The sequence below is a fragment of the Crassostrea angulata genome, chromosome 6 (assembly GCF_025612915.1).
Source record: "Crassostrea angulata isolate pt1a10 chromosome 6, ASM2561291v2, whole genome shotgun sequence".
Taxonomy (NCBI): Eukaryota; Metazoa; Mollusca; class Bivalvia; order Ostreida; family Ostreidae; genus Magallana; species Magallana angulata.
This window is the reverse complement of record NC_069116.1, coordinates 55,208,080-55,232,025: the sequence shown is the minus strand read 5'-3', so window position 1 is coordinate 55,232,025 and position 23,946 is coordinate 55,208,080. Positions and strand designations below refer to the sequence as shown.

Here is a 23,946-nt window from a genome sequence, read left to right as displayed (position 1 = left end):
GGAGACGTCAAAATTCGAATAAATTACATTATAAAACTACTCGGTCTTCAAATGACCGTTGGAACCCCCACCCCACCCGGAAATATTTTCTGGATCCGCGCATCGCATGACACTTAACATGATGATGTACATTATATTCTTTATTTGCACAAGACATACATCTTATGGCATAGGTTATTACATATAAATATAGCAATATTGGAATAATGGTATGGTACATGAACATGTGAAGTTCATTGATAATGTATATAAAATAAAATTTTACTAACAGGCGAAGAAACCAGAGAAATTTTTCTTAATTATCATAAATATTGAAAGCTAGATGGAGATACTTCCCCAAATTACACAGTTCTTTAAAATTTTGAACACTTAATAATTGTATAAATTTGTATACAGAAGGTTTTTTCCAATAATATTTCTTAATATATTTTACTCGGATTTCTCTATACTGCTGACATTTCAAAACAAAATGGAATTCATCTTCAATATCTGAACAAAATTTACATAAGCGTCTTCCTTTTGGTACATTAGTGTGTCGTCCACTTTCAATTGCAAGTCTATGAGATGACAATCTAATTCTTGTAATTTGTTTCTTATATTTAGAAGGTATTGATTTTGTTAAATAATATTGTAATGAAAACTGGTCAATAATATGCTTGTAAAAATAACATCGAGATGAGGAATTAATCTGTTCTACAAGTTGTTGAGTAAAGTGATCAATGATTCTTTGCTTAATTAAAGGAAAATAGGTTTCACAATGTATATACTCCTGTTCATACCATATATGTCCTAGACCTATTTCAAAAAGTTTATTCTTAATTACAGTAATCCAATTTTCAGCAGGTGCCAAAGACGATTCACACTCATTATACAGCATTTTATAACAGGACTGCAAAATACAATTCTGACTTTGTAACAATTTGAACCAAAATTTGAATATTCTAAACAATCGTATAGTTTTCATAGGTAGCCTCCCAGTTTCAAAATATACAAGTGCAGTGTTTGTATTCTTCTTCACACTTAACACAAATTTAATATATTCTAAATGCACTTTTTCTATATCATTTGCAGCATGCATGCCCCATATCTCACAGCCATAATTTAATATACTAGCAATATAAGTATCAAAAATTGACAGCATTGTTTCTGTATTCAGATACAATTGACTTGTTTTTGACTTTAAAGAAAACATGGCTTTTCTCCCTTGGCCCGCCAACTGTTTCTGTGTATTGTTAAACTTTCCATTATATTGTAACAAAAGGCCCAGGTATATAAAGCTATCGACAACCTCAATTGGCTCACCATTTAAATGCCACCTTTCACAATTGTGAATTTTACCACCATTTCTAAAAATGACAATTTTGGTTTTTTGTACATTTACAGTAAGATCCAAGACAGATGTATAAGAATACAATGTATTTAACATTTCTTGAAGCTCATGTGCAGTTTCGGAGAAAATTACCATGTCATCTGCATACATTAAAACAAAAATATTTAACTCTTGAATTTGTATTGGTATGTTACCTTTGCACAAAAATTCCATTTCAAAATCATTCACATATAATGAAAACAATATTGGAGATAGCACTTCTCCCTGCAAAAGTCCTGTGTTATTTTTAAAAAAACTCAGATAACTTTCCTGCTGAATTAACACATGATTTCATATTATTATACATACTACGAATAAAATTCAACAACTTTCCTCTAATACCAACGTTAGACAATTTTTCCCATAATTTCAATCTTTCAACAGTGTCAAATGCTTTCTTAAAGTCAACAAAACAACAATACAATCTTTTTTTCTTTCTTATTGACATATTAATAATATTTGAAAGGCTAAATATAGCCTCAGCTGTACCTCGTTTGGGTTGAAATCCAAACTGTGCATCAGTGATTACATCATTTGCGTCAGACCATGTTAACAATCTTTGATTCAAAATAGATGTGAATAATTTACAAAAGCAACTGACAAGACTAATGCCTCTATAATTATTGGGGTCTAATGCATCACCCTTTTTAAAAACTGGTATTATAATACACTGTGCCCACATATTGGGGAAAAAACCAGAAGACAATATTCTATTGAATAATCTTAGTATAAATGGAACAAGATAATCTTTAAACTCAATGAAATATTCGTTAATTAACAAATCAGTACCATGTGATTTTTCTTTTTTTAAACGTTTGATAGCATCAACAATTTCTTTTTCAGTGATTGGACAGTCTAGTTCCTCAAAAACAGGATCAGCGTCTATACAATCTGTACTTTTTTCGGACGCGTTCATGGCGTGCGCGATATTTTTAAAATGTACGTTTTGTAGGAAAATGTGTATTTCATTATGATGATCAAGTTGTTTTCATCAAATTCGTCATATGAAGATTTATAAACATATTCGACAGATAAATTTGCTTTCATATCTTTAATTTGCAGCTGTTTTGAGAAGTGGACATGCATACCCTATATCCACATGGATGTAGGCTATGCCTGTCCACTTCTCAAAAGAGAATAATCAGTATATATCAGCCGTATTATAATGTATATATGTACATTCATATACAATATAGCAGCTGATCTGATCAACGTAACATACTATAAATGCAAAATTCTGTTAAATTATAGTCACTGGCGGATTTAAGGGGGCGTGGAGGGCGCACGCCCCCCCCCCCCCCCCCTCAAATTTTCAAATGATGCATTACTGTAGATGATTTGATAAATGTTTGAATAGAAAAGTTAGCATTTTGTGTTTCACTTTATTTATAATTAAGTCTGACTCAATGTTACACCTCATTGATACACTAGCTGTGTTATGCTGATTGTAATTCTGCTGCTCTATATATATAAACATCTGATCCTAATGCATGTTGACAGGTTCTGATAACAAACCAATTAAACTGTGTTTAAAACAAGCAGTGTTGGTCATTTCATTATGGTGGCTGCATCAAATTCCCCAGGGCCCTGAACTTGGGGCTTCGACCAAGAATCGACTGGAAATCCCAGCAGTTTTGTTTCAATTAAGTGCATGTAGACTGCGCTGTCATTTCCCTATTGCGATGCAAGCAGAAATTTCCGAATAACTGTAAATTTTTAGAATTTTTTTCTAGGTAAATAGACTATTTTAATATAAGAATATTGAAGATTTGATGCATCAGATATTTCTAACAGCTAATAGGGGGTCGGATACCGTAACGTCATTAGAATGTTGTAACTTTAATAACCTGGTTAATTTTGGGAGTTCATAAATGCCTAAAATATTTTGTTTTTAATCCAATACATGTATTAGGTATAAGTAACAATATGTGTCAAATTGTTATATATATGTTATAGGCTTTTTTTGTTAAGTGTACATAACTAAAAAAATACCACTATTTTGAGCCTGGTTTTACCTTCAAAATACACGAAAACCCAGACTCCCTGCCTCAATGATTTTATCCACGCCCCCTAACTACAAATCCTGTATCCGCCCCTGATAGTTATTAGCAGTACATGATGTAAAATTCTCAATTCTATTTATAAAATCATAAAACCTCGTTTTAATGAGTATTAACCAGTCACTCAAAATGAATGATTAAAAGGTTAAGAAATATTCAGAATTAATGTCCAAAGGAAAAGACACAAAAAATACACTATATATACATGAATATGATTATGTATACATAAATCGATGAATGATATAAAGGTTAAGAAATATTCAGAATTAATGTCCAAAGGAAAAGACACAAATAATACATTATATATACATGAATATGAATATGTATACATAAATCGATAGTCCAGGGATGGGGTAATCATAATCAGTAATCGTAATCAGCTGTAATCAATTACAGGTTGCTGAGTAATCATGAGTAATCAGTAATCATCCATTTTTCTGATTACAAGTAATCGTAATTTAATCGATTACTCTGTGAAGAAGTCCTGTAATCATGATTAATTTTTGATTACTTTTATGATTACAATGGCAAAATTCAATAGGTTGAAATCATTATTCATTGGATCTTATATTTTGTGAATAAGGTTCAGTCTTAAAGTTGGCCAGTATTCCTTTATTGCCCTTGGGCATGTTTAAATTCATGTCCAGTCACGATACAATGAGTTTGCTTTTCAACAGTCCTTGCTTTTAAGCGCATTAGAAAACAGTTCACATACTGTGCTTATTTAATTTCTGATCTTCAGACCTGATAGATGCAGGCTAAATGACTCTACATTTCAAATGTTAATGATGATAAAATGCAATGAAAAGGCTTGTAAATAGTGCAACAAATTACACTGATACCAGAATAAAGAGTCCTGTAATAAAATGCACTGTTTTTTTTTTAAATGAAACATTTAAACTATGAAAAAACTGAAAAACAAATAATGTAATCTAAAGTAATCACAAGTAATCATGATTACAATGAGGAAAAGTAATCTAATGTAATCGATTGCTTTAAAAAATGGATGTAATTAGCCTGTAATCGATTACTTTTAAAACCAAAAGTAATTGTAATTTAATCGATTTCTTTTGAAAGTAATCGACCCCATCCGATTCGATACACATATATATATATAGGCCTATAAAAAAACCTATATATTATGTCCATAAATAGAATTTAATACTTTTTACATGCAATTTTTAGGTCACCTTTCTCGAAACACATGAAAATTATATACAATATCTATCATTTTGATGCGTTGAAAAACGTTCCATGTTGAAGTATTCCATCTTACAATCTTGTTACCAAGTAACCCTTCCGAATAGTAAACGAATAGGTTGTCTACTAAACTGGTTCACGTTACATTTGAACTAGTTCGCCTCGATCCAAAACAAAAAAATGGTGTCATGAATGTCCTTCGTTGTCCATTTAAAAGTCGCCAAGCTTCATTATCGTGCAGCTGTCTTAATCTGTAGGTTATTCTGGAATATGATCAACGTTATATATAAAGCGGAGACATTATATTTCAGGCCTCTACATAAGAAAGTTCTTGATAGAACCTGAACACCTTTTCGTTTTTTGTTGGAAATGCTCAATAATCAGGGTTGTACTGTTGCATAGCCTGTAGGTAATAAAGTAAAAGTCGTTTATCTTGATGGTACATTTTGTTCAGGACATTACATTGTACCCAAAATCATTTGAAACCATTTTACTGCCAACTGAAGTTGTCATTGATTTTGAACACGTACTCTTTAACTTGTTAAAAATCACTATTTATGTCAAAATCATTACATTATCAAACTGAAAAGTGGGGAAATACATTTAAACACTTAGATTTAAACTATGATGTTAAATTCTTGTGCTCAAATGAGGCATTTCGGTGTTTTTGAAAGGCATTTCGGTAAATCACAGGTATTTCTGTAATTCTAGTTACCCGTTAATTTACGTACCCAAATCATCTCCACCGGCCCGGTCCATCTGTTCATTAGCTGTTCATTGGTTTGTGATCCAATATTGCTATACCGAGTAGGCCCTATATATGGTATCACATAAACTCTTTAAAAATATGTTGCGCTTAATGCTGCTTATCATAGTGGTATACTTATATTCCCATTAAACAAAGTAAATTTCTTACAGTAGATTTTTTTTAAGGTATTCAATGTATAATGAAGAGATATTGAACAATTTTGAATGGTTTAAAACCAGTTAAATATGTACTGCTAAAAAACAATGAAAGTGAAATGAACCAAATTCACATGACTGACAACTTATAAGAAGCCGGTCATTTTGCACCTTAAAATTTTTTAAAGAGTTTTCTCCCCTTGTTGAAAAAATTTTTTTTAATTTCGTCAGAATATCTGCGGTAAATGATTCATTTTAATTCATATTTTAATAAAGAGAAAGTTTATGCATGTATTAACCAAGAGAATTTTACAAATTTTAAGTTACTTTTTACAATATCGCATTAAAACATACGTTGCCCATAGACTTCAATACAAAATTCAAGGTGTAATTAGTTGGCCCATAATTAATATTTTGAAAATTCCTTTGGTGGAGTATTTTCATTTGATAACACCTTCAAAATGATACCATGATTAGGAATATCGGACCATTCATTTCTTAGGTACAAAATGTGGTCGTTATACATCGAATACCTTAATTCACAGTGCATTAAAGTACTAAAGGATAATTGATAAAAATTTGAATGATAGACAAATTGATCCCTTCACAATAACTGTGAAATTGCTCTTTAGCAGGAAAAATTGATAAGTAATTGTAAGTGACGTAGATTAAAAAATTGATGTTTCACCAAACTATGTAAATTTACCTTACAAAAGAGTTTTTGAATTTCAGAACTTTAAGAATTTGCCGGTGTTTGAGTGTGAGTGAGGCAGCTACCGCTTTGAGACCATTCTACTTCACAGTCCATCCAGATCTCTTTGGACAGCACCCCAAAGAAAGGGTAACGTTATTCAGCAGCACTATAAATGTATATATGTAATATCTTGTATATACTAATTAATATAGTTATATTATTAAGGTAGCTCGCGGGTTTACTGCTTGCGAGAAAACCTACCCTGAAAATTTGTCCGCGTGATCGATAGGTTTCAATGATTTATTTCTAAAATTTATTTGAGATTCGTCTGCGTAGTAATAATTTTATCGTGATTCAAACACAGTGTCGCTGATAAAATCTAGCAACGCCATTTCAATGAAATATATAGTAAAATGCATATCTTAGTCGAAAACCACATTTCAAAACTATGCTTCAAACTTTTAAACGATCTAGACGAACTTAATTTTACTCAACACAATAACAGAAGAGATTATTTTGAATCAATTCATAGAAAAAAATCAATATGTGTTCTCAGCCAATTTTTCGTAAAACAACTTTAAAGATTTAAAAGATTTCACAAAAATCCTACATTCTTATCACGACGTTAGCCCGACGTTATCAATTTCTTTCGTCTGAGAACCAAATATGAAAATGCGCTGGTTGACCAGACTAGCTGATTAACACATATTAGAACATGCAAATCTAATTAACATTATTATGAATGTTTTCGAATGCATAAAGGAAATTAATGTAAGGTTGTGAAGAGAAGAAACATGGCTACTTATTTTTTCAATGAATCAGTCATGCATTCAATGCAAAAATAATTACCATACACGTATTGACATATAAAAAAGTTTGTAATCGCATAATTACGATAACTAGCTAAAGCCAAAATGATTTTAATAGTTAGATCGGTATTTGAAAATACACAATTCATAATTGTGAAACGAGCGAAGTTAATGCATACGGTTCAATTTATTTACAATGTACTTGTCTAAACAACAAATTAAAGAGTTCAACCTCACACTCATACCTTATAGAACTCTATGCGACAATGTATGTCATCTTTAAATTTTTAGCACTTGATAATTATAAATGTTTTCTATAAACTGCAATTTAGCTTTTTAAAATATTTCATTTTATGTTTCTAAAGATCATTTGTTATTTCTAAAAGAATTGTATGAGTTTGTTATGATGGTCAACTCTTTACGTCGAATCCTATTGTGACGTCAGCAAACCCGCGAGCTACGTTAAATGGATGCAGTATTGATTTTAATTTTAAAAATATGTCTTTGAATTTTTATTGTTTCAAAGAATGACTGCCTTTTCGACCTTTAGGGACTTTCAATGTTTATATGTAAATATTTATCAGAATAAAAACCTACAAAATGTTTTGAATTTTTTTGTATAAGACGCTGCAACAAATATTGTATATTACAGTTATTTTAGAAATTGTATTTAGTCCTCACTTCTGATGTTAATTACTGGGGGACAGTGCTTTCTATTTGAAAACCTTCTTTTATAGAAATCTGAATGATGTGAATAGGAGTATCTAAATGTGTCTTTTTCATTTAAGTTTCCAAACTGGTAATCTTTACTAATCCTAAATTTCTAAACTTCTGTCACTTCATTTTTAACCAGTCCATCAATGAAGACTCCCTTAAAAAGCTACATCAGTATATATTTGCCCTCAGAAAGCAGGAGAATGTTCCACCTACCAATCTGACATTTTTTGCCAAAAATGATGCTGACAAAGACCAAGGTAAGGTTAGAAATTACTGTAGATTCCTTATTTTACGCGTGTACTTAATTCGGCAATTCTACCGTTTGTTATCAAATCGCAAGAACATAAAATCGTGAATGCCGAATTTTTATCATAGTTTCGTGTAGTTTACAAATATCTGAAAATTAGAGAGATTTTTAAATTTGTGAGATGTGCTTCTTGCGATTTTATGCGGATATGTATTCCATGGGCTTAGGTAGAAATCTATAGTACTCACTTTTAAAATCATGTCTCACCATGTTTTATATTCATAGGATATTAGAAATAATCAACGTTATCTCATTTTGTAACAAGTACATGTGTTTGGAAATGTACACTTCAACTGGTATCTTAAACAAATAAGTCGGTTTTAAATTGCAACCAGCTGTTTGTCTTTCAGGTCTGAGTCATATAAAGGTCCACCTCGCCTCAACAAGCATCCGTGACACTGTCACTACAGTTCTCACTTCCTGTCAGCTGCCTCTGGATTACATTAACACAATATCAGAAGTTCCCACATCCTCCAAAACCAAGGTGCACCATGGACCGGATTTCAGAGATATTTTTGCTGGTCGTAAAGGAGGAGAAGCATTTTACAGAAAAGTGGAAAAATTAAATTTACTGTAAGTATTTTCCAGTATTAATGTACGCATTTACCTTAGGTAGTAGGAATACTGATTTATATACATGTATCGGTGATGTCTAATATAAGATATATTATTGAAGAGATACATGTAACTCCCAGAATATTAATTCTATATGAGTATCAAGTGTCAACAAATCCAGGAAAATTTTGCAGATGGTACAGTATTTGAAAATTCAAAACTAGCTTTTGCAAGACTTTCATTGGTTTTGATATCTCACATTTGCTTACATATGTATTATCTGTATTGATTCAAGTATCATTAGTTTATCCTATGACAGATTATAAAAGAAAACATAAATTGTTTATTGTTAATTCTTTAGTATCCAACCAAACCTTTATTTGTTTATTGTAGATCTTGGATAAAAACCAATTCCAAAATATCCAGGAAGAAATCACAAGAATCCCGAGATTACAGTAAGGATGTTAAAGAAATCACTGGGCGGCTGAAGAAGATGGTGGGGGTTAGGGCCATCGGATGGCACACCAACTGGGGGCCCCGTCGATTCACTGCATGCCTGACCTCATTAGAAAAGGTTTCAGAAAACCACCCAATCGTAGTCAAAAAATTCCTCTTTGGTAAGTGACTTAATATCAGAACAGTAATTTTCTTTAAGCCCATATTTAGTGTAATAGGTGCATGTATCTCTGATACATAACTTAATACGCTATATGTGATTCTGTATTGATACTTTTAGTTTGAACAACATGTTATCATATTATACATATACATGTACTGCATGGCTTTGATGGTGACATACATGTACCATTATATTTTCCCCGAGGTGACATAAAGCCCTGGAATTTATGTTGCCCGATGCCAAAGGCAGAGGGTGATATAACATTTCAGGGCTTTCCTTTTACTGAGGAACAAATACTGTATTGTCACCAGAGAAAACAAAGGCGTGTTCAGCAGAGCCAGTGGTTGTGAGAGCTCGACAAAATTTGTGATGCAGATATAGTGAATTTTGGTGAGCGCTGGCGAGCAGGCAATCTGCTGAACACGCTTCAGAATAACAGTATGTATATGCATTGAGAAATTAGAATTAACTACTCTGAAATGCTTCTAAACCTATACTTCACAGGGAGGAATGTGGTATTCACTGACAGAAATGGAGTCAGTTTGTCAGGGGAGGTGTGCCTGAACCATACTGATGTTCCCCAAGTCTGGTTAATGGTATGTTTTATTGTTGTCTGGTTAATGGTATGTTTTATTGTCTACCATGGTGAATTTGCTGTTGTTTTAAGGCATAATCTTTTCATGTTAATTTGTTGTTGTTCAGTTTTATTCAAAGAAATTCTCTAAATAATACAGTTTCATGTATCATGTTTTCAAACTTTTATTGAGGTTACCAACACTACATACAAGTACAATGTATTTCAGAGTTCATGACAAATGGTCACATTTCTTAAAGACCATATAGAGCTCTACATTCAATTTTCTAGTTTATATTCTTCATTTTTGCATTTCTGGGGTTATTATGGTTTTGGTAAAAGATCATATTTTGCATTTTGTAACGCAATAGATAGGTAAATGCTACTCTGCAGATTTTCCACTTATTATATTTATCATTGTCTTACATGTACTTGCTTTACAGAGACTGTCATCAGTTCCTGCTTATGATGCTGTGATAGAACGCCTTCCCTACATGGAACAGGAGTTATCTCGCTTGTTGTGTCACATCAAGATCCGACGACGGGAACGACACCACATCGTGATGGCCGAGGAGTATGAGGTTCTATTGAACAAGATTTTAAACACGATGCGACGAAACCAGGATCTTGTGAGGCGAATGTTTAGAAGTGGTGATCTTTCACGCCTTGAAATGGTTGTCGAGGGGTAAGTTGTTAGAGTTTCAATTGAGAATATGTGAACTTAATAAGGTTATGAATTTGGCCTAAAATTCATTCAGAGTTTAGGGTCAGATACAAGTAACATCAAAACTTTCTGAAAATAGTTTGATTTTTAATTCATTCTTGAAGAACATCCAATGTACATGTAAATCATAATGTTGGCTTTCCATTACTTTTGAAGAGCATATAAATAGTTAATATATTTATGAACATATTCTGTAATACATGTATATTTACACATTTTTAACAGAATACATACTTTTCACATATTTTCTAAAATCATATCTTTCTTCATTGATCTGAAGAATTATAGTAAGGTTATTCACAACTCACATGTGAAATTTTGTTTGTATATGTATATTTGGGACTCATGTTAACATTAAATGTTGTTTACAGCTCCTCGGCCCCACTAACCTTGACAAACTTGGGACAGTATTTGATTCCCGTGTCTATGCCCGGCTCAATGATTGTAGATTTCATAGCCAAAACACAGCAGCAGGCCGAAGAGCGTTTAAAGGACGCCATCTCGTAAGTCCTTGCACAGACTTTTATGTTTCATCTAACAAAAGATTCATGTTACAGTAGGTTTCATAAAAAAACTTGTTTTTGGTATACCAGTAAATATTCTGTTAACTAACGTGTGTGTACTGGTTAATCATTATACTGAAACAACCGTTACTGTTGCATTGATCATAGAGCAGTTTTGTAAGGAAGTTTTATTAATGAAATAAATTCTGAAAATACTTGTAGTCTTGTACAAGATTTTATATGTCACATACATGTATTTTTTTTACAATGTTGATTTTGTGTAGATGAAAGAACTTTTATAGCAATGATACGTTGTGCCTGTTTTAGCCTGAAGATGATTGAAGATGAAGTGATTCAGCAGTGCCAAGATAAACTAGGTTTGATCCACCTGGAGAAAGACTTAAACATCTCTCCCGCCCAGATGACGCAGTGCTGTGAGAGACTGATGGACAATGCTGATGAGATCACTACTTACATGGAGGGCGTCCGTGTGAGAGTGACACAGTATTATTCTGTCACGGACGATGGGTTAGTGTGTATACCGTGGAACTGGGAAAATGATTGAGTCAAATTCATACACAATATTTGGTTTTATTTTTATGAGGGCATTCTTGGAGTATTAATAAATTACGTTAATGATTTATTAAAGCTTGCCTTGTTACACCAATTGTGATATTTTTTTTATAATATCAGGTTTTAATATTTTTTTTATGTATATGTATTACCAATACATGCATTAAAAGCTTTGCTGAAATATAAATATTGTGGTTACCTGTATGACACTTTCTTGGGTTATATTTTAAAATTAGTGCATGATTTTAAGAGGCGAAGATAAGATTTCATCATATATTTCCTTTCAATGTGGCTTTTGAACAGATCTTTAACATACCCCTAGTAAATAATAGCATGTCACACGGTTTATTTGCTAATCAGAAAAACCCTAAGGTGCAAAATATATTTCAACTGGCTACCGATATCCCTCAACAAATGATTAAGCAAGTACATGCAATGTACATTGTGTATAATAATCGTAATCTTGCCTGTATCACAAATCTGTTGGTGTTGACATATTCAGTGGCGGATCCAGGATTTGATGAAATGGCGGGAGTCATGGGGCCGCCTGGAGGCTCTCAGAGGGCCCAGGTAGCTGGAAAGCTCCCAAGTACCTGGTCCAATTTCATTAGTTATTCTAGCTTTATTTATGTACTTGATAGATTATAAGATTTATGAAAATAACAACTAAAATTGGTTTGATTTTTTTTTCTGTAGTTCTGCTAATTGTGTGGATTTTTTTTTCATTTCGATCATACAAAAGGGGGCAGGTCCCCCTCTGAATCCCCCAATGTTATTTTTATTTTAAAAAAATAGAAGAAAAATAAGATGTAGAAATAGGCATTTTAATGTTAGGAAATAATATAAAAATAAACTTTCAATGATATAACAATAAAAATGTGTTTACAAAATCAACAATAATAAAACTCAAAATACAAATACCAATTCATGTTATCGGTAGTTAAGTTTTAAGAAAAACTATCGGTACTCGATATGCACAGATTTTAGAGGTGTGTCACAAAAAGCAACTGATGTTGCTCTTTTTTTTTGGACAACCTACCCCCAATGCATGGCTCTAGCTAGATACATATAATAAATATTTGGGCAAACATTTCTTAAAACTTCAAACTTTTGTGAACAAGTGAATGTAAATACAAATTTCTATACATTAAAAATATACAAGAATAATTTAGATGGTAAAATGATAAAACACTCTCTTTTATTCAGGAAAAAAAAAGAAAAGTATGAATTAAGATAAAACGTCATCTGCACATTTTATATATATTCTCACAGACGTGAATTTTAATGGTAGTTTATACCATGCAACTTGCTTAATTCTGATATGCATTTCAAAAAGGCCAATGCAAATTCTGTACATAGTCCAGATAGAAACTCCACCCACTTAAAACATTTACAGAATATTGGACAAAAACACCATAGTCAGTTACATGTACATATCACTGGAAAAACTTTGTTTCTCTTGCAAAGGATTTTTGATGCTAGTTCAAAGGAAATACACATGTATATAACTTAAATGTGTTTATGGGTCACAATAGTTTAATGAGGACACATCTCAGCATCAACGTATTTGAAGATTAAATCACATGATATGACAGAGTTACTTCCCTTGGACAGACTCATTCTTTAAACATTGGTCTACTTAGAGGTCAAGGAAAGGCCACACCATAGTAATCATGTCCTGAAGAGTTGAAGCATCGATAGGAACAGAGTAGAGCCCGCACTGGGATCAGACCCGACAGGTTGTTGAGTTTCAAATCCTGAGAAATAAATCACAGTATGAAGTTTTAAAATGTTACACACACTTCAAGAAGCATCAAAGAACAGAATGTCAAGTTACACCAAAGAAAGCTATGCATTTTAAAAATACTGGGGTCATATGCTGGGATAGCTTGATACAGCTTTATGTAGAGAGGATTCCACTTAAACTGACAGTCAATTTGTCAGAAAAAATTATCAGTATGAAGTTAGATATTGTACAAACCCTCCTAGAAGCATCTAAGAACAAATTACACCAAAGAAAGCTATGCATTTTAAAAATAATGAGGTCATAGTTGTAAGCAGTTACTGGTACATGTACTAGCTATTCATGTCCTCTTAGTTAAATTACAGGTCCTTACCTCTCTAGCATCTACAAAGCGTACACACTCCAGCCATGTATTGAGGAAGGACTCCCCACACACGGCACATTTACTGGACTGGGCCAGCATCTCCTTGATCTGGGGGTAATGGCGGATAGCCTTCCTCAGGTAGGACCACCTACAATCAGTTGTAAAGGAGTCAATAACTCATGAAACATAACCCGTCAGTCCCAATTATAATTAAAAACTTCATTGATGGTTTAATACTGCCTCAAGTGAATAGTATGAACTTGGCTACTGTTCTACCTATGGTAAATTTCAAGATCAACAAGAGAAATTTCTGTAGTAAAAACAGATACTGATATATTGAATGTCATATTTCTTGGCAAACTATTGGTAACTATTTTTTTTCCATAAACCAGTACCGTATTTATGTACCTAGTTGTAATTTTCAAGAACCAGAATAAGGCATCAAATCTGATTACATTCAATACAGACTATTTTTTCCATCAGCCATCTTCATCACTCACAACATGAACCAAGTACCCATACAATGTTAATGGTTTTATTTATTTCATGGAAAGCATGCATATATATGTAAAAATATGCAATGACACTGAAGCTGATTGAAAATTTACAACACATCAAGCATGTTACAATTAAACATTTTCTTTGGGTCAAGCTCAGGGAAACAGCCTTTAACAACTTTTCATTAACATTGTAAACTTATACAAGAATTACATTAGGATATAGAAAACCATGAAGAATAAAGTGGAAATAAATGTCACCTGTCTTTTCCAGCAGTCGGTTTACTGAAAATTACTCTTTTAGTTAACAAATAGAAATATTTCTATATACAACATTATCTCACATATAATATATAGGTTGCATGAGTATATAATTGTGATTGAATTTCAGTGAATTTATGCAGCTTTAAATAACAGTAATTAATAATATTTAATTCTTACCTATCCTTGAGTTCCTTCATAATGTATCTTGCACCAATTTCCTGTGAATGAAATGAAATAAAATATGTTTTCATATTCTACATAAACAGTTGATTATTATTGAGATTAATATCCCTCCTACTGCCTTACAATGTACCTTCAGTGAGAGGACCTCCTCTTCTTGTACTGAATGGACAGGAATGTGTTGTAACAGGGGGTTTTCCTCACAGTGTAACTCTTTCAAAGGGAGAGCACTCAGCTAAACAGAAAATTTTCTTTTCATAAAATAAATTATACACTCAACGCTTGCAATAAGTTATTTTTTAAACTGGCCAAACAGTTCAATGAGTCTATTCAAAATCAAAATGCCAGGAGAAATGCGACTATTCTGACTGTCATGTGAACACAGAGTCTGTTTTAATTTGTTAGATAGAAATTAATTTAAGACATGATTTTCTCAAATTATGAGATTTCTGAAGGAAAAAAAACTCCAATTTTAATACGATTTTAATTGGAAAAATGCAAAAACTTACTATTTTAGGATTAGAAATTGTTTAAATATGGTTTATTCTTTTAACTTTTACTTTATTAGAGATTTGTAGAACCCCTGACAATACACTGAGTGAACATGCATGATATTATTAAGGTCAGACGCAACCTATCTTCCATTTTTTTCTATTTTTTCCTATCTCCACAATGTGAAGATTTCTAAAAGTAATTTCATAATTATATTTTCATGTTACATAATACTTTTTTATTTAGATATAAGGTGTTTAATTGAAATTTATAAACATGACTTTATTTATAAGCTTTCAAATGCATTTTGCATGCTCCTGTTTTAAGAAAAATTCTAAATATTCTAGCTCTGGAAATAGCCTGGTAATGTACCCTGAATTTTTGGGAATAAACAGGTTTAAATGTTAATAAATAAGGAATAGTATATCAAGGAAAATTATATAAAATTGAGGAACGTCTCCTGAGTCCTTAAGTATATACAGTATGTACCCGGTAGTCATTTCCTTCTATTTATGTTTACCTTATTATCCTTTTAATATACAGTGTATTATTTTGTTCCTGTATTACCTCAGTAGGAAAAATTCTAAGTTCATTTGCAGCAATATCAACTGTCCTTAATTTATAACACTTTCCTAGACTCTGCAAAATACATGGAGAAAGTACAATTAAGTAAGACAGCGTATAGATCCTTTTTTGTCAAGAAAGCAGACTTACATAAACATATACCAATTTTAACATATATTCAATAAAAATAGACATGTGTACTGGTACACATATACTATTTATTAATTTAATACTAATTCAATCATCAGAGAACTTTAAATTTTTGTGAGATAGTGAATTGATATTTACATTACATGCTGCCTCTGAATCCCCTTTTACATAACTCACCTCTGGCAGTTCTCTAATTTTGTTCTTCTGAAGGTACAATTTTTCTAGATTGACAAGGAATCCAAACTCAAGCGGAAGACTTGTCAGCTGGTTATTGGCTACATGGAATTCCTCCAGTCGAAGTAATGCACAGATTTCCACGGGTAGCTCTGTTAACTGGTTCGAATCCACTGACAGATGTTGGAGACTAGACAGTCTGGGATGGGAAATTCAGAGTTATGATACAACTTCATGAAGATTTCTTAAAGTACATGTCTATGTATTATATTTGTACTGTAGCCCATTTCACCATACTGATACCAAAAAACATTTAATCTAGCACAAACACATAATATGAGAACATTTATTTTAGATTTAATCAGTATAACAACTAGGAAAAAAAATTTATACATGTACCAAGGTAAATGTAAATTTAAAATGTGACCTCAAAAGTTAGGATTTGAATTGCTATGAAAGCATGTATAATACAGATCGGTCCTCACTATTAAAAGAGTTATGTCACTGAAATAGACATGAACTTACAGAATACATGCATGTTCATTATAATTAATAGCTATTAGTTTACATGAGTCATACTTGTAATTGTTGCATATAATAAAACCATTTTAAGGTCAATATTAATGTGGATTTAAGTACATTTTAATTGAAATACTATTTTCAAATTTTACAATATTTAACCAAAAAATTGCTCTTGAAAATATTTGGAAAAGTAAAAATAGTAAAACTCCCAGCGGGATTCGAACTCATGACTTACAGATTTGTAGTTAGTCCTCTAACCCACTGCACTACACTGTTGGGTGACAATACTGGGGAAAAAACTACTTACATAATTTATTACACTTCATTTAATAGTTTATTTTGATAAATTATTATAATTAAATACTCAAAAATAAAAGCTGGGAAAGAAAGAGAAAGGGAAAAAGAACTAAATAAAAAACTTGAATCACAAACGCAGTTGATTGTTTTACAACCCTCACCTAAAAATCTCAATCAGTACCAAGAATGGAAAAATGAATTAGAAGAGATATATAACAGTAAAACTAAAGGTATCATGTTAAGATCTCATGCAAAATGGTGCGAAGAAGGAGAAAAATCAACAAAATATTTTCTATCCCTTGAGAAAAGAAATTATAAAAATAAGCGTATTAATAGATAAACTTGTAGTAAACAATACAATTCTGACAGATATAAAAGTTATACTAGAAGAAGAAAAAACTTATTATCAGAATTTATATAAATCATCTGAAATAAATGTAACTAAAAATGAATTAACCTTTTTCAATAATTTAAATATTCCTAGAATATCTGAACAAGAGACAAAGAAATGTGAAGGTGAAATTAAGGAATCAGAATGTCTTAAAATTCTATCCGACTTCAAACTTAATAAAACCCCAGGAACCGATGGCTTTCAGGTAGAGTTTTATAAATATTTTTGGAGTGATATCAAAGACTTAGTTCTTGAAAGTATAAATTTCTCCATTAAAAAAAAGTGTATGTCATATGATCAAAGAAAGGGTGTCATCACTCTAGTACCCAAAAAGGATAAAGACAGAACTAATTTAAAAAACTGGAGGCCTATATCCCTTCTAAATTTTGACTATAAATTAGTGGCAAAGGTGTTAGCTAACAGAATCATTGACAGTTTACCAAAATTAATTGATCCTGATCAAACAGGTTATATAAAAGAAAGGTTTATTGGTGAAAATATCAGAACTATTTCAGACCTTATTGCATATACAAATTTGAAAAATATCCCAGGCTTGATTTTACTAGTAGACTTTGAAAAAGCTTTTGATACAGTTGAGTGGTATTACTTAGAAAAAGTTCTTAGTATATTTGGGTTTGGAAATAGTTTTAAGTCATGGGTCAAAATTTTATATACTGATATTTCTAGCTGTATAATTAATGATGGATACACCTCAAATTTTTTCAATTTAAGTAGAGGAGTAAGACAAGGCTGCCCTCTATCACCATACTTATTCGTATTATGTGTAGAAATTTTAGCAATAGCAATAAGACAAAATAAAAACATAAGAGGTATCAAAATAGGTGAAACTGAATTTAAAATCAGTCAACTTGCTGATGATACAACTTGTTTTCTTAGTGATGAAGAGTCAGGTTATGAAGTTCTCAACATTATGCAAAGGTTTTATAAATTATCTGGACTAAAAATAAATTTGAATAAAACAGAAGCAATCTGGATAGGATCAAAAAGAAATTATAAACCAGGCACTCTGCCAGTAAAATGGTCCAGAGGGGAATTTTTCTCCTTTGGTGTTTGGTTCAATAGTGAAAATGAAAATAACGCTGTCGACAAAAATTTAAAAACCAAATTAGAGGATTTAAAAGTAACCCTTAATCTTTGGAAAATGCGTAATCTATCACTTTTAGGGAAAATTTTAATTGTGAAAACATTAGCATTGTCAAAACTTGTATTCCTAGCCTCTGTCATTCCAATACCAGAAAACATAATTAATGTAGTACAAAAAGAAATAAATAAATTTATATGGAATTCGGAGATCCCTAAAATAAAATATACTATTAGCTGTCAAAAGTTAGCTGATGGTGGACTAAAAGCTCCAAATTTTGAAATTCAAGTTAAATCACTTCAAATAAATTGGATCAAAAGATTTTTTAGTGAGAGTGATGCAAAATGGAAAAAATTAATAAATGCTTTTTTTAGTAAAATAGAAATTACTGATCTTCTCTTAACAAGATGTAGCCTGCCAAGTTTTCCAGCAAAGTTACCTACCTTTTATTATAATATAATTACTTCTTGGAAAATATTTAGAAATTGTATGAATGAAATCAGTATAAACCCACCCATTTTTACAGAATGCTTGTGGTTTAACAATTTTATATGCATCGACAATAAATCAATCTTTTTTTCTGAATGGTATAAAAATGGTATAATGTTTTTTAAAGATATTATTAACAATGATGGTTCTTTCTTAACCTTAGATGAGTTTTACGAAAAATTTAAATTTAAACCCTCTTTTCTTCAATACAACAGTCTTCTTTCCTCTATCCCAAATAACTGGAAAAAACATGTCAAAGACAAAACACATCCTCCCCATAGCGAAGGGAATATAATGCACTCCTTGTCTGTTCAAGGAAAACTTATACCATTAAGTGAATTAAAATGTAAAGATGCATATTGGATTTTAATTAACAGTTGTAAGGAAATTACTCTCTGTATTCAAAAATGGTCAGAAATATTTGAAGTAGAAATTCCAGTCTCTGATTATAAAAAGATATTTAATTTACCTTTTCAGTGTTGCACACAAACTAACGCACAATCTCTTCAGCTCAAAATATTACACAGAATCATAGTACACAACAAGTCGCTTTTTAATATGAAATTGATTCCAAGTCCGAACTGTAACACAGACAACTGTAATGAAATTGACACTATACATCATAGATATTTCCAATGTAAAAGCATACAAATTTTCTGGAAAGATCTAATTTATTGGTGGCAACAACATATAGAAAATGTCAATCACTTAACAATGCAAGATGTCATATTTGGTATTTACAAAGTAAAAAATGTTCCACTAAATTATTGTATTTTACTTGGAAAATGCTTTATACATCTAATTCATTCAAAATCTCCTGGCAAACAAATTGAGTTCATTGCTTTTAAAAATTTTCTAAGAAACAAACTTCATGCGAAAGAAAATTATCTTTGTTCGAAGAATCAAATGCACATTTTTTACGAATTATGGCAGCCAATATTAGTTAACTTATAAACTGTAGTCTTTCAGTATTATATGGATTGTCTTGATTGTTTGAAGATTGCTGATCAATGCTTTCTACCATGTTAAAAACTAAGATGCATGTATATTTTAGATCCATGTTAATATTTTAGCTCCATGTCCAAAGTACTCGTATATTGATCTGTTTCCATGCTATTTATCATTTATTCTATTGTGAAACGTTTTGAATTATGTTCTAAAAATATATGTACCATAATTGTTGAGCCAATAAAATATTCACTCACAAAAAAAAAAAAAAAAAAAAAAAAAAAAAAAAAATGTGGATTTAAGTACATTTTAATTGAAATACTATTTTCAAATTTTACAATATTTAACCAAAAAATTGCTCTTGAAAATATTTGGAAAAGTAAAAATAGTAAAACTCCCAGCGGGATTCGAACTCATGACTTACAGATTTGTAGTTAGTCCTCTAACCCACTGCACTACACTGTTGGGTGACAATACTGGGGAAAAAACTACTTACATAATTTATTACACTTCATTTAATAGTTTATTTTGATAAACAATACGTCACAACATGGAAGTGCCCATACCACCTTAATTTTGCGATTGATGCCAGTTGGGTTATACATTGTGTTTTACAATAACACATGCATTATTTTTATTCATATACATTGCATGGTCATCAAAACAACAATGCATTTTACAAAATTGAAAAAATTGTTTCTTACCTACATATTTCAGGAGGAAATGTTTTTAGGTTGTTTGAATTTAGGTTAAGGAATGTTAAATTCCTCAGGTTTGCTGAAAAAGTAATAAATAGAATGTTAAGAAGGAGAATTAATCCTGATAATGTATGTTATGTTGAAATATGAAGAAAAATGAAAAGATTTGTGGATACAGAGACATAAATTTCATTTAGATGTGATAATTAGATCGGTTTTATTGCTGAAGCTAGATAGTAGTTCAAATCCTGGTCTGGTCCTTCATTTTTTTCTAACCCATTAAATTTGGTGCCTTGACCGACAAGTTTACTCCTGCCAAGGAAAAGAACCTGGGATGGTGATATTCAAGGGTGATTAAAGATCTGGAGGAAGGAATGTGACGGTCAGACTATAATTGATTGCCAGTATGTGCCAAAATATAGCTCAGATCGAATAGATTTAGGAGGCCCTGATTTGAATCCTGTCATTGTTTCTCTCTTACATGTACAGGTAACGCGGATCCCGTATTGGCCCGCGTTACATATAAATACTGTGGAATCATCATTGTTCATAGGGGATCAATTTAATGTTTGTGGCTTTTGTGGGTAACCCTTGCCAATGAATTTACATCACCGCAAACCTATACACTATTATTTGTTTATTATTTATTAAAATTAGCCCGATTACACTACCAACGAACCAGAAAAATTTTGGCTACAGACAAACATTGACCCCACGAATAAAAATGATTCCCCAGTATAAGTCTGAACTCGGAAATTATTAGATTTATTAACAAACAGCTGTATAAGATATGTCCACAATTTATACAGGCCCCCTGAACCTCTTGTCAATTAAGTGCTATCTGGCCCCAGTATTTGAAGTGGTCTTACAGTCACATTCCTCTCCACTTAAATCATGTTAAATGCCTTCAAAGATTACCCCAGGCTCTTTCCAGCTAGGGATGGTCACGGCACCAAATTTATTGGGATGAGAGAAATAATGATGGACCAGACCAGATTCAAACCCGAGCTTCCTGAATCTATAGTCAGGTGCTCTACCAACTGAGCTATTTGGGCCCGCTATATAATCAAACCAGTCTGACCATCACACATGTTTAATTCTTGCCACCACATATAATTTGATGTGTTGATATTGTGTCGTTAAAATATTCTGGGGAGAAATAATACCTGGGAAGGGTTATACACCAGTTAAAAAGAAATATAATAATACCACAAAATGTCAGCGTATTCTTAAATAAGACAATGTTGAATAATTTGGACATACTTAGCACTTTTGGAGCCAGAGTTTTCAGCTTGTTGTTGAACAGATGAAGTTTCTCTAACATTGTAAGATATTCAAGGACTTCGGGTAATTCTTCAAATTCATTATTTCCCAGATTTAGGATCTGTAGCTGAAAACAATAAAATCAGTTCTCGTCAGAGGCTAACTGATGTAAATATATACTGTAAGGTGAAAATAAAATCGAAGGTGCTCATACAAATATGTACAAATAATTAATGACCCCCCCCCCGACCCCACAAAAAAATAATCAAATGTTTATTTACAGTACTCACGAATGTAATCAATCTACTTACCTGAAACAAGTGACTAAGCTCCATTGGAAGAGTATTTAGCTTGTTCCCTCGTAATTGAAGATGTAAAACACAATCAAGCTTTCCAATGATCTTTGGCACTTTGTCTAATTTCTTATTGCATAGGTTTAAGGCTTTTGGTTTACCCTTAAGAGCACGAACAAGCATAGTGTCCGCCATTTTGATGCTGTTTTGTTGCTATACAACCTATAGATATATGAACTATGATGATCTCAATAATCAATGCTTACTTTGATAAAACATATCAAATACTTGATTAAAACATGAGTAAGTATTAGTATTTTATAAAGATGTAACCGGATAGTATTATAAATGAAGGCATATTCGAAAATATACCCTATCGCTAGCTTTGTATGTATATTACCATAGTAGCTTGTACATGATTGATTCGAATTAAGGTTCTCGGGTATTCAAAAACCTCTTACCGATTCAGTTCTTCTTAAAATATATTCCACGATAACACTAAATCACTTAAAGTCAATATTATAATAGTTTTTAGCTATTCCTTTTGTCCGGTATAGGTGCATGTTCCAGAATGCTAAGAGGGGGAAATTATATGCCTGGTCACTTTTCCACAGGGGGCCCAAGAAAATTCTATGTCGTACCCAACATATACGAAGATGGGTGGATAAGGCGTGTAAAATGCCCATACACGGTCGGACAAGCTACTGAAAAATCAAGATATAAATAAATCTGATTTTTAAAAACAAAAATCATTTAAAACAATATATTTAACATATCATTGATTTTTAACCTATAAATATGTTCAATACTTGCAATATGTTGACTCAAACAGGTGTATACGTATTAAAACCTGCAAATACTGTCATTTTTTTTAGAACTTCAAGGCATTTTCTTTTATAGAATGGGTCTGTGCTCCATATTTCTCTCATAGTCTAAATAAGGTCTATTGGAAAACAAACGGATTTCAATCAACAAAAACGTGGAGAGATGACCCACTATGCGTTAGAAATATCATTTTGTATAAAGTTGAACGTTTTGAAAAAATAATACAAGTCCGTAAATTCGTGGTCAAAGTCACGCATAACGTTTTAACATCCTACTTGGCTTTGCTGAAATGGCTTAGTGGTTAGGTTACCTGAAATATGCTAACCTTATGTATCTAGGGATTTTATGTTATGGGTTCGATTTCACTTTTTTTTCTCTGATCTTTTGTTAAATATACCAAAAACTAAATATAGTTAGAAATTGTGCTTCTGCAAACTTGTATTATAATGTATTTAAATAGATTTAATTGGGGAAAATGAATTCAAAATTGTATTTCACTACTGAACCGAATGGACATTTGCGCCATCTTATTCCCCCATCTTCTTTGTTAAAAAGTCAATACTCGTCCAATTTCTTTTAAAGGAAAAAAATCTTAATTTAACAGACAGAGGAGGTCTGTAGCACTGAAACAGCTCTGCACAGAAATTTCAGTCACTTAATTCAAACCACGAAATTATCAGACTTGATTTTTACGCATGTTATTCATATACTTGTATGCATAGATATTTATTAATTCATTCATGCATTGTAAAATGTTGCATGATCGTTAAGCAGTAGAATGCTTTCTTTAGTGATTCATTCATGATATGAAGGTAGTAACATCATAGAAAATATACATGCATATAACCGCTTTAGCGGGTTATGTAAATCAGTTTTTTCTGCAACGATCGCTAACTTCATAACCCACATGAATCATCAAAGAAAGCATTTTATTGTTTATATTTACTTCTTTCTTTTAATACGTTAATGAATGGATCGTAAAAAGTAAGTAAAATTTAACTAAATCATTGTTAATGTATACCAGTACGTTAGATTCTGATTCACAGGCACTTGACGTTGTAAATTTTTGTCATAATAAAAAT

The 23,946-nt window shown here is 31.7% G+C and overlaps 2 protein-coding genes across 3 annotated transcripts; one reads left to right on the top strand and one right to left on the bottom strand.

The window, feature by feature from the left end:
• Nucleotides 1-4,741: 4,741 nt before the first annotated feature.
• LOC128187387 (T-cell activation inhibitor, mitochondrial-like) lies at nt 4,742-11,697 on the top strand. The gene is made up of 9 exons (XM_052857831.1): nt 4,742-4,882; nt 6,265-6,373; nt 7,889-8,009; nt 8,410-8,632; nt 9,008-9,231; nt 9,738-9,829; nt 10,251-10,492; nt 10,903-11,034; nt 11,362-11,697. The coding sequence occupies exons 1-9, from the start codon at nt 4,818-4,820 to the stop codon at nt 11,597-11,599; spliced, it is 1,446 nt and encodes a 481-aa protein (XP_052713791.1). The 5' UTR covers nt 4,742-4,817; the 3' UTR covers nt 11,600-11,697.
• A 713-nt stretch (nt 11,698-12,410) lies between these two features.
• LOC128187389 (leucine-rich repeat-containing protein 69-like) lies at nt 12,411-22,400 on the bottom strand. 2 transcript variants are annotated; one of them, XM_052857837.1, is made up of 10 exons: nt 22,058-22,400; nt 21,747-21,873; nt 20,490-20,562; nt 16,040-16,235; nt 15,716-15,787; nt 14,790-14,891; nt 14,654-14,694; nt 14,474-14,497; nt 13,725-13,863; nt 12,411-13,364 (listed from the first exon to the last, which is right to left on the bottom strand). In XM_052857837.1, exons 1-10 carry the CDS (start codon nt 22,232-22,234, stop codon nt 13,254-13,256), a joined length of 1,062 nt encoding a protein of 353 aa, XP_052713797.1. In that variant the 5' UTR covers nt 22,235-22,400; the 3' UTR covers nt 12,411-13,253. The 2 variants fall into 2 exon arrangements, with proteins under 2 accessions (XP_052713797.1, XP_052713798.1); XM_052857838.1 differs by lacking the exon at nt 14,474-14,497 and having other exon boundaries at nt 22,058-22,396.
• Nucleotides 22,401-23,946: the final 1,546 nt, after the last annotated feature.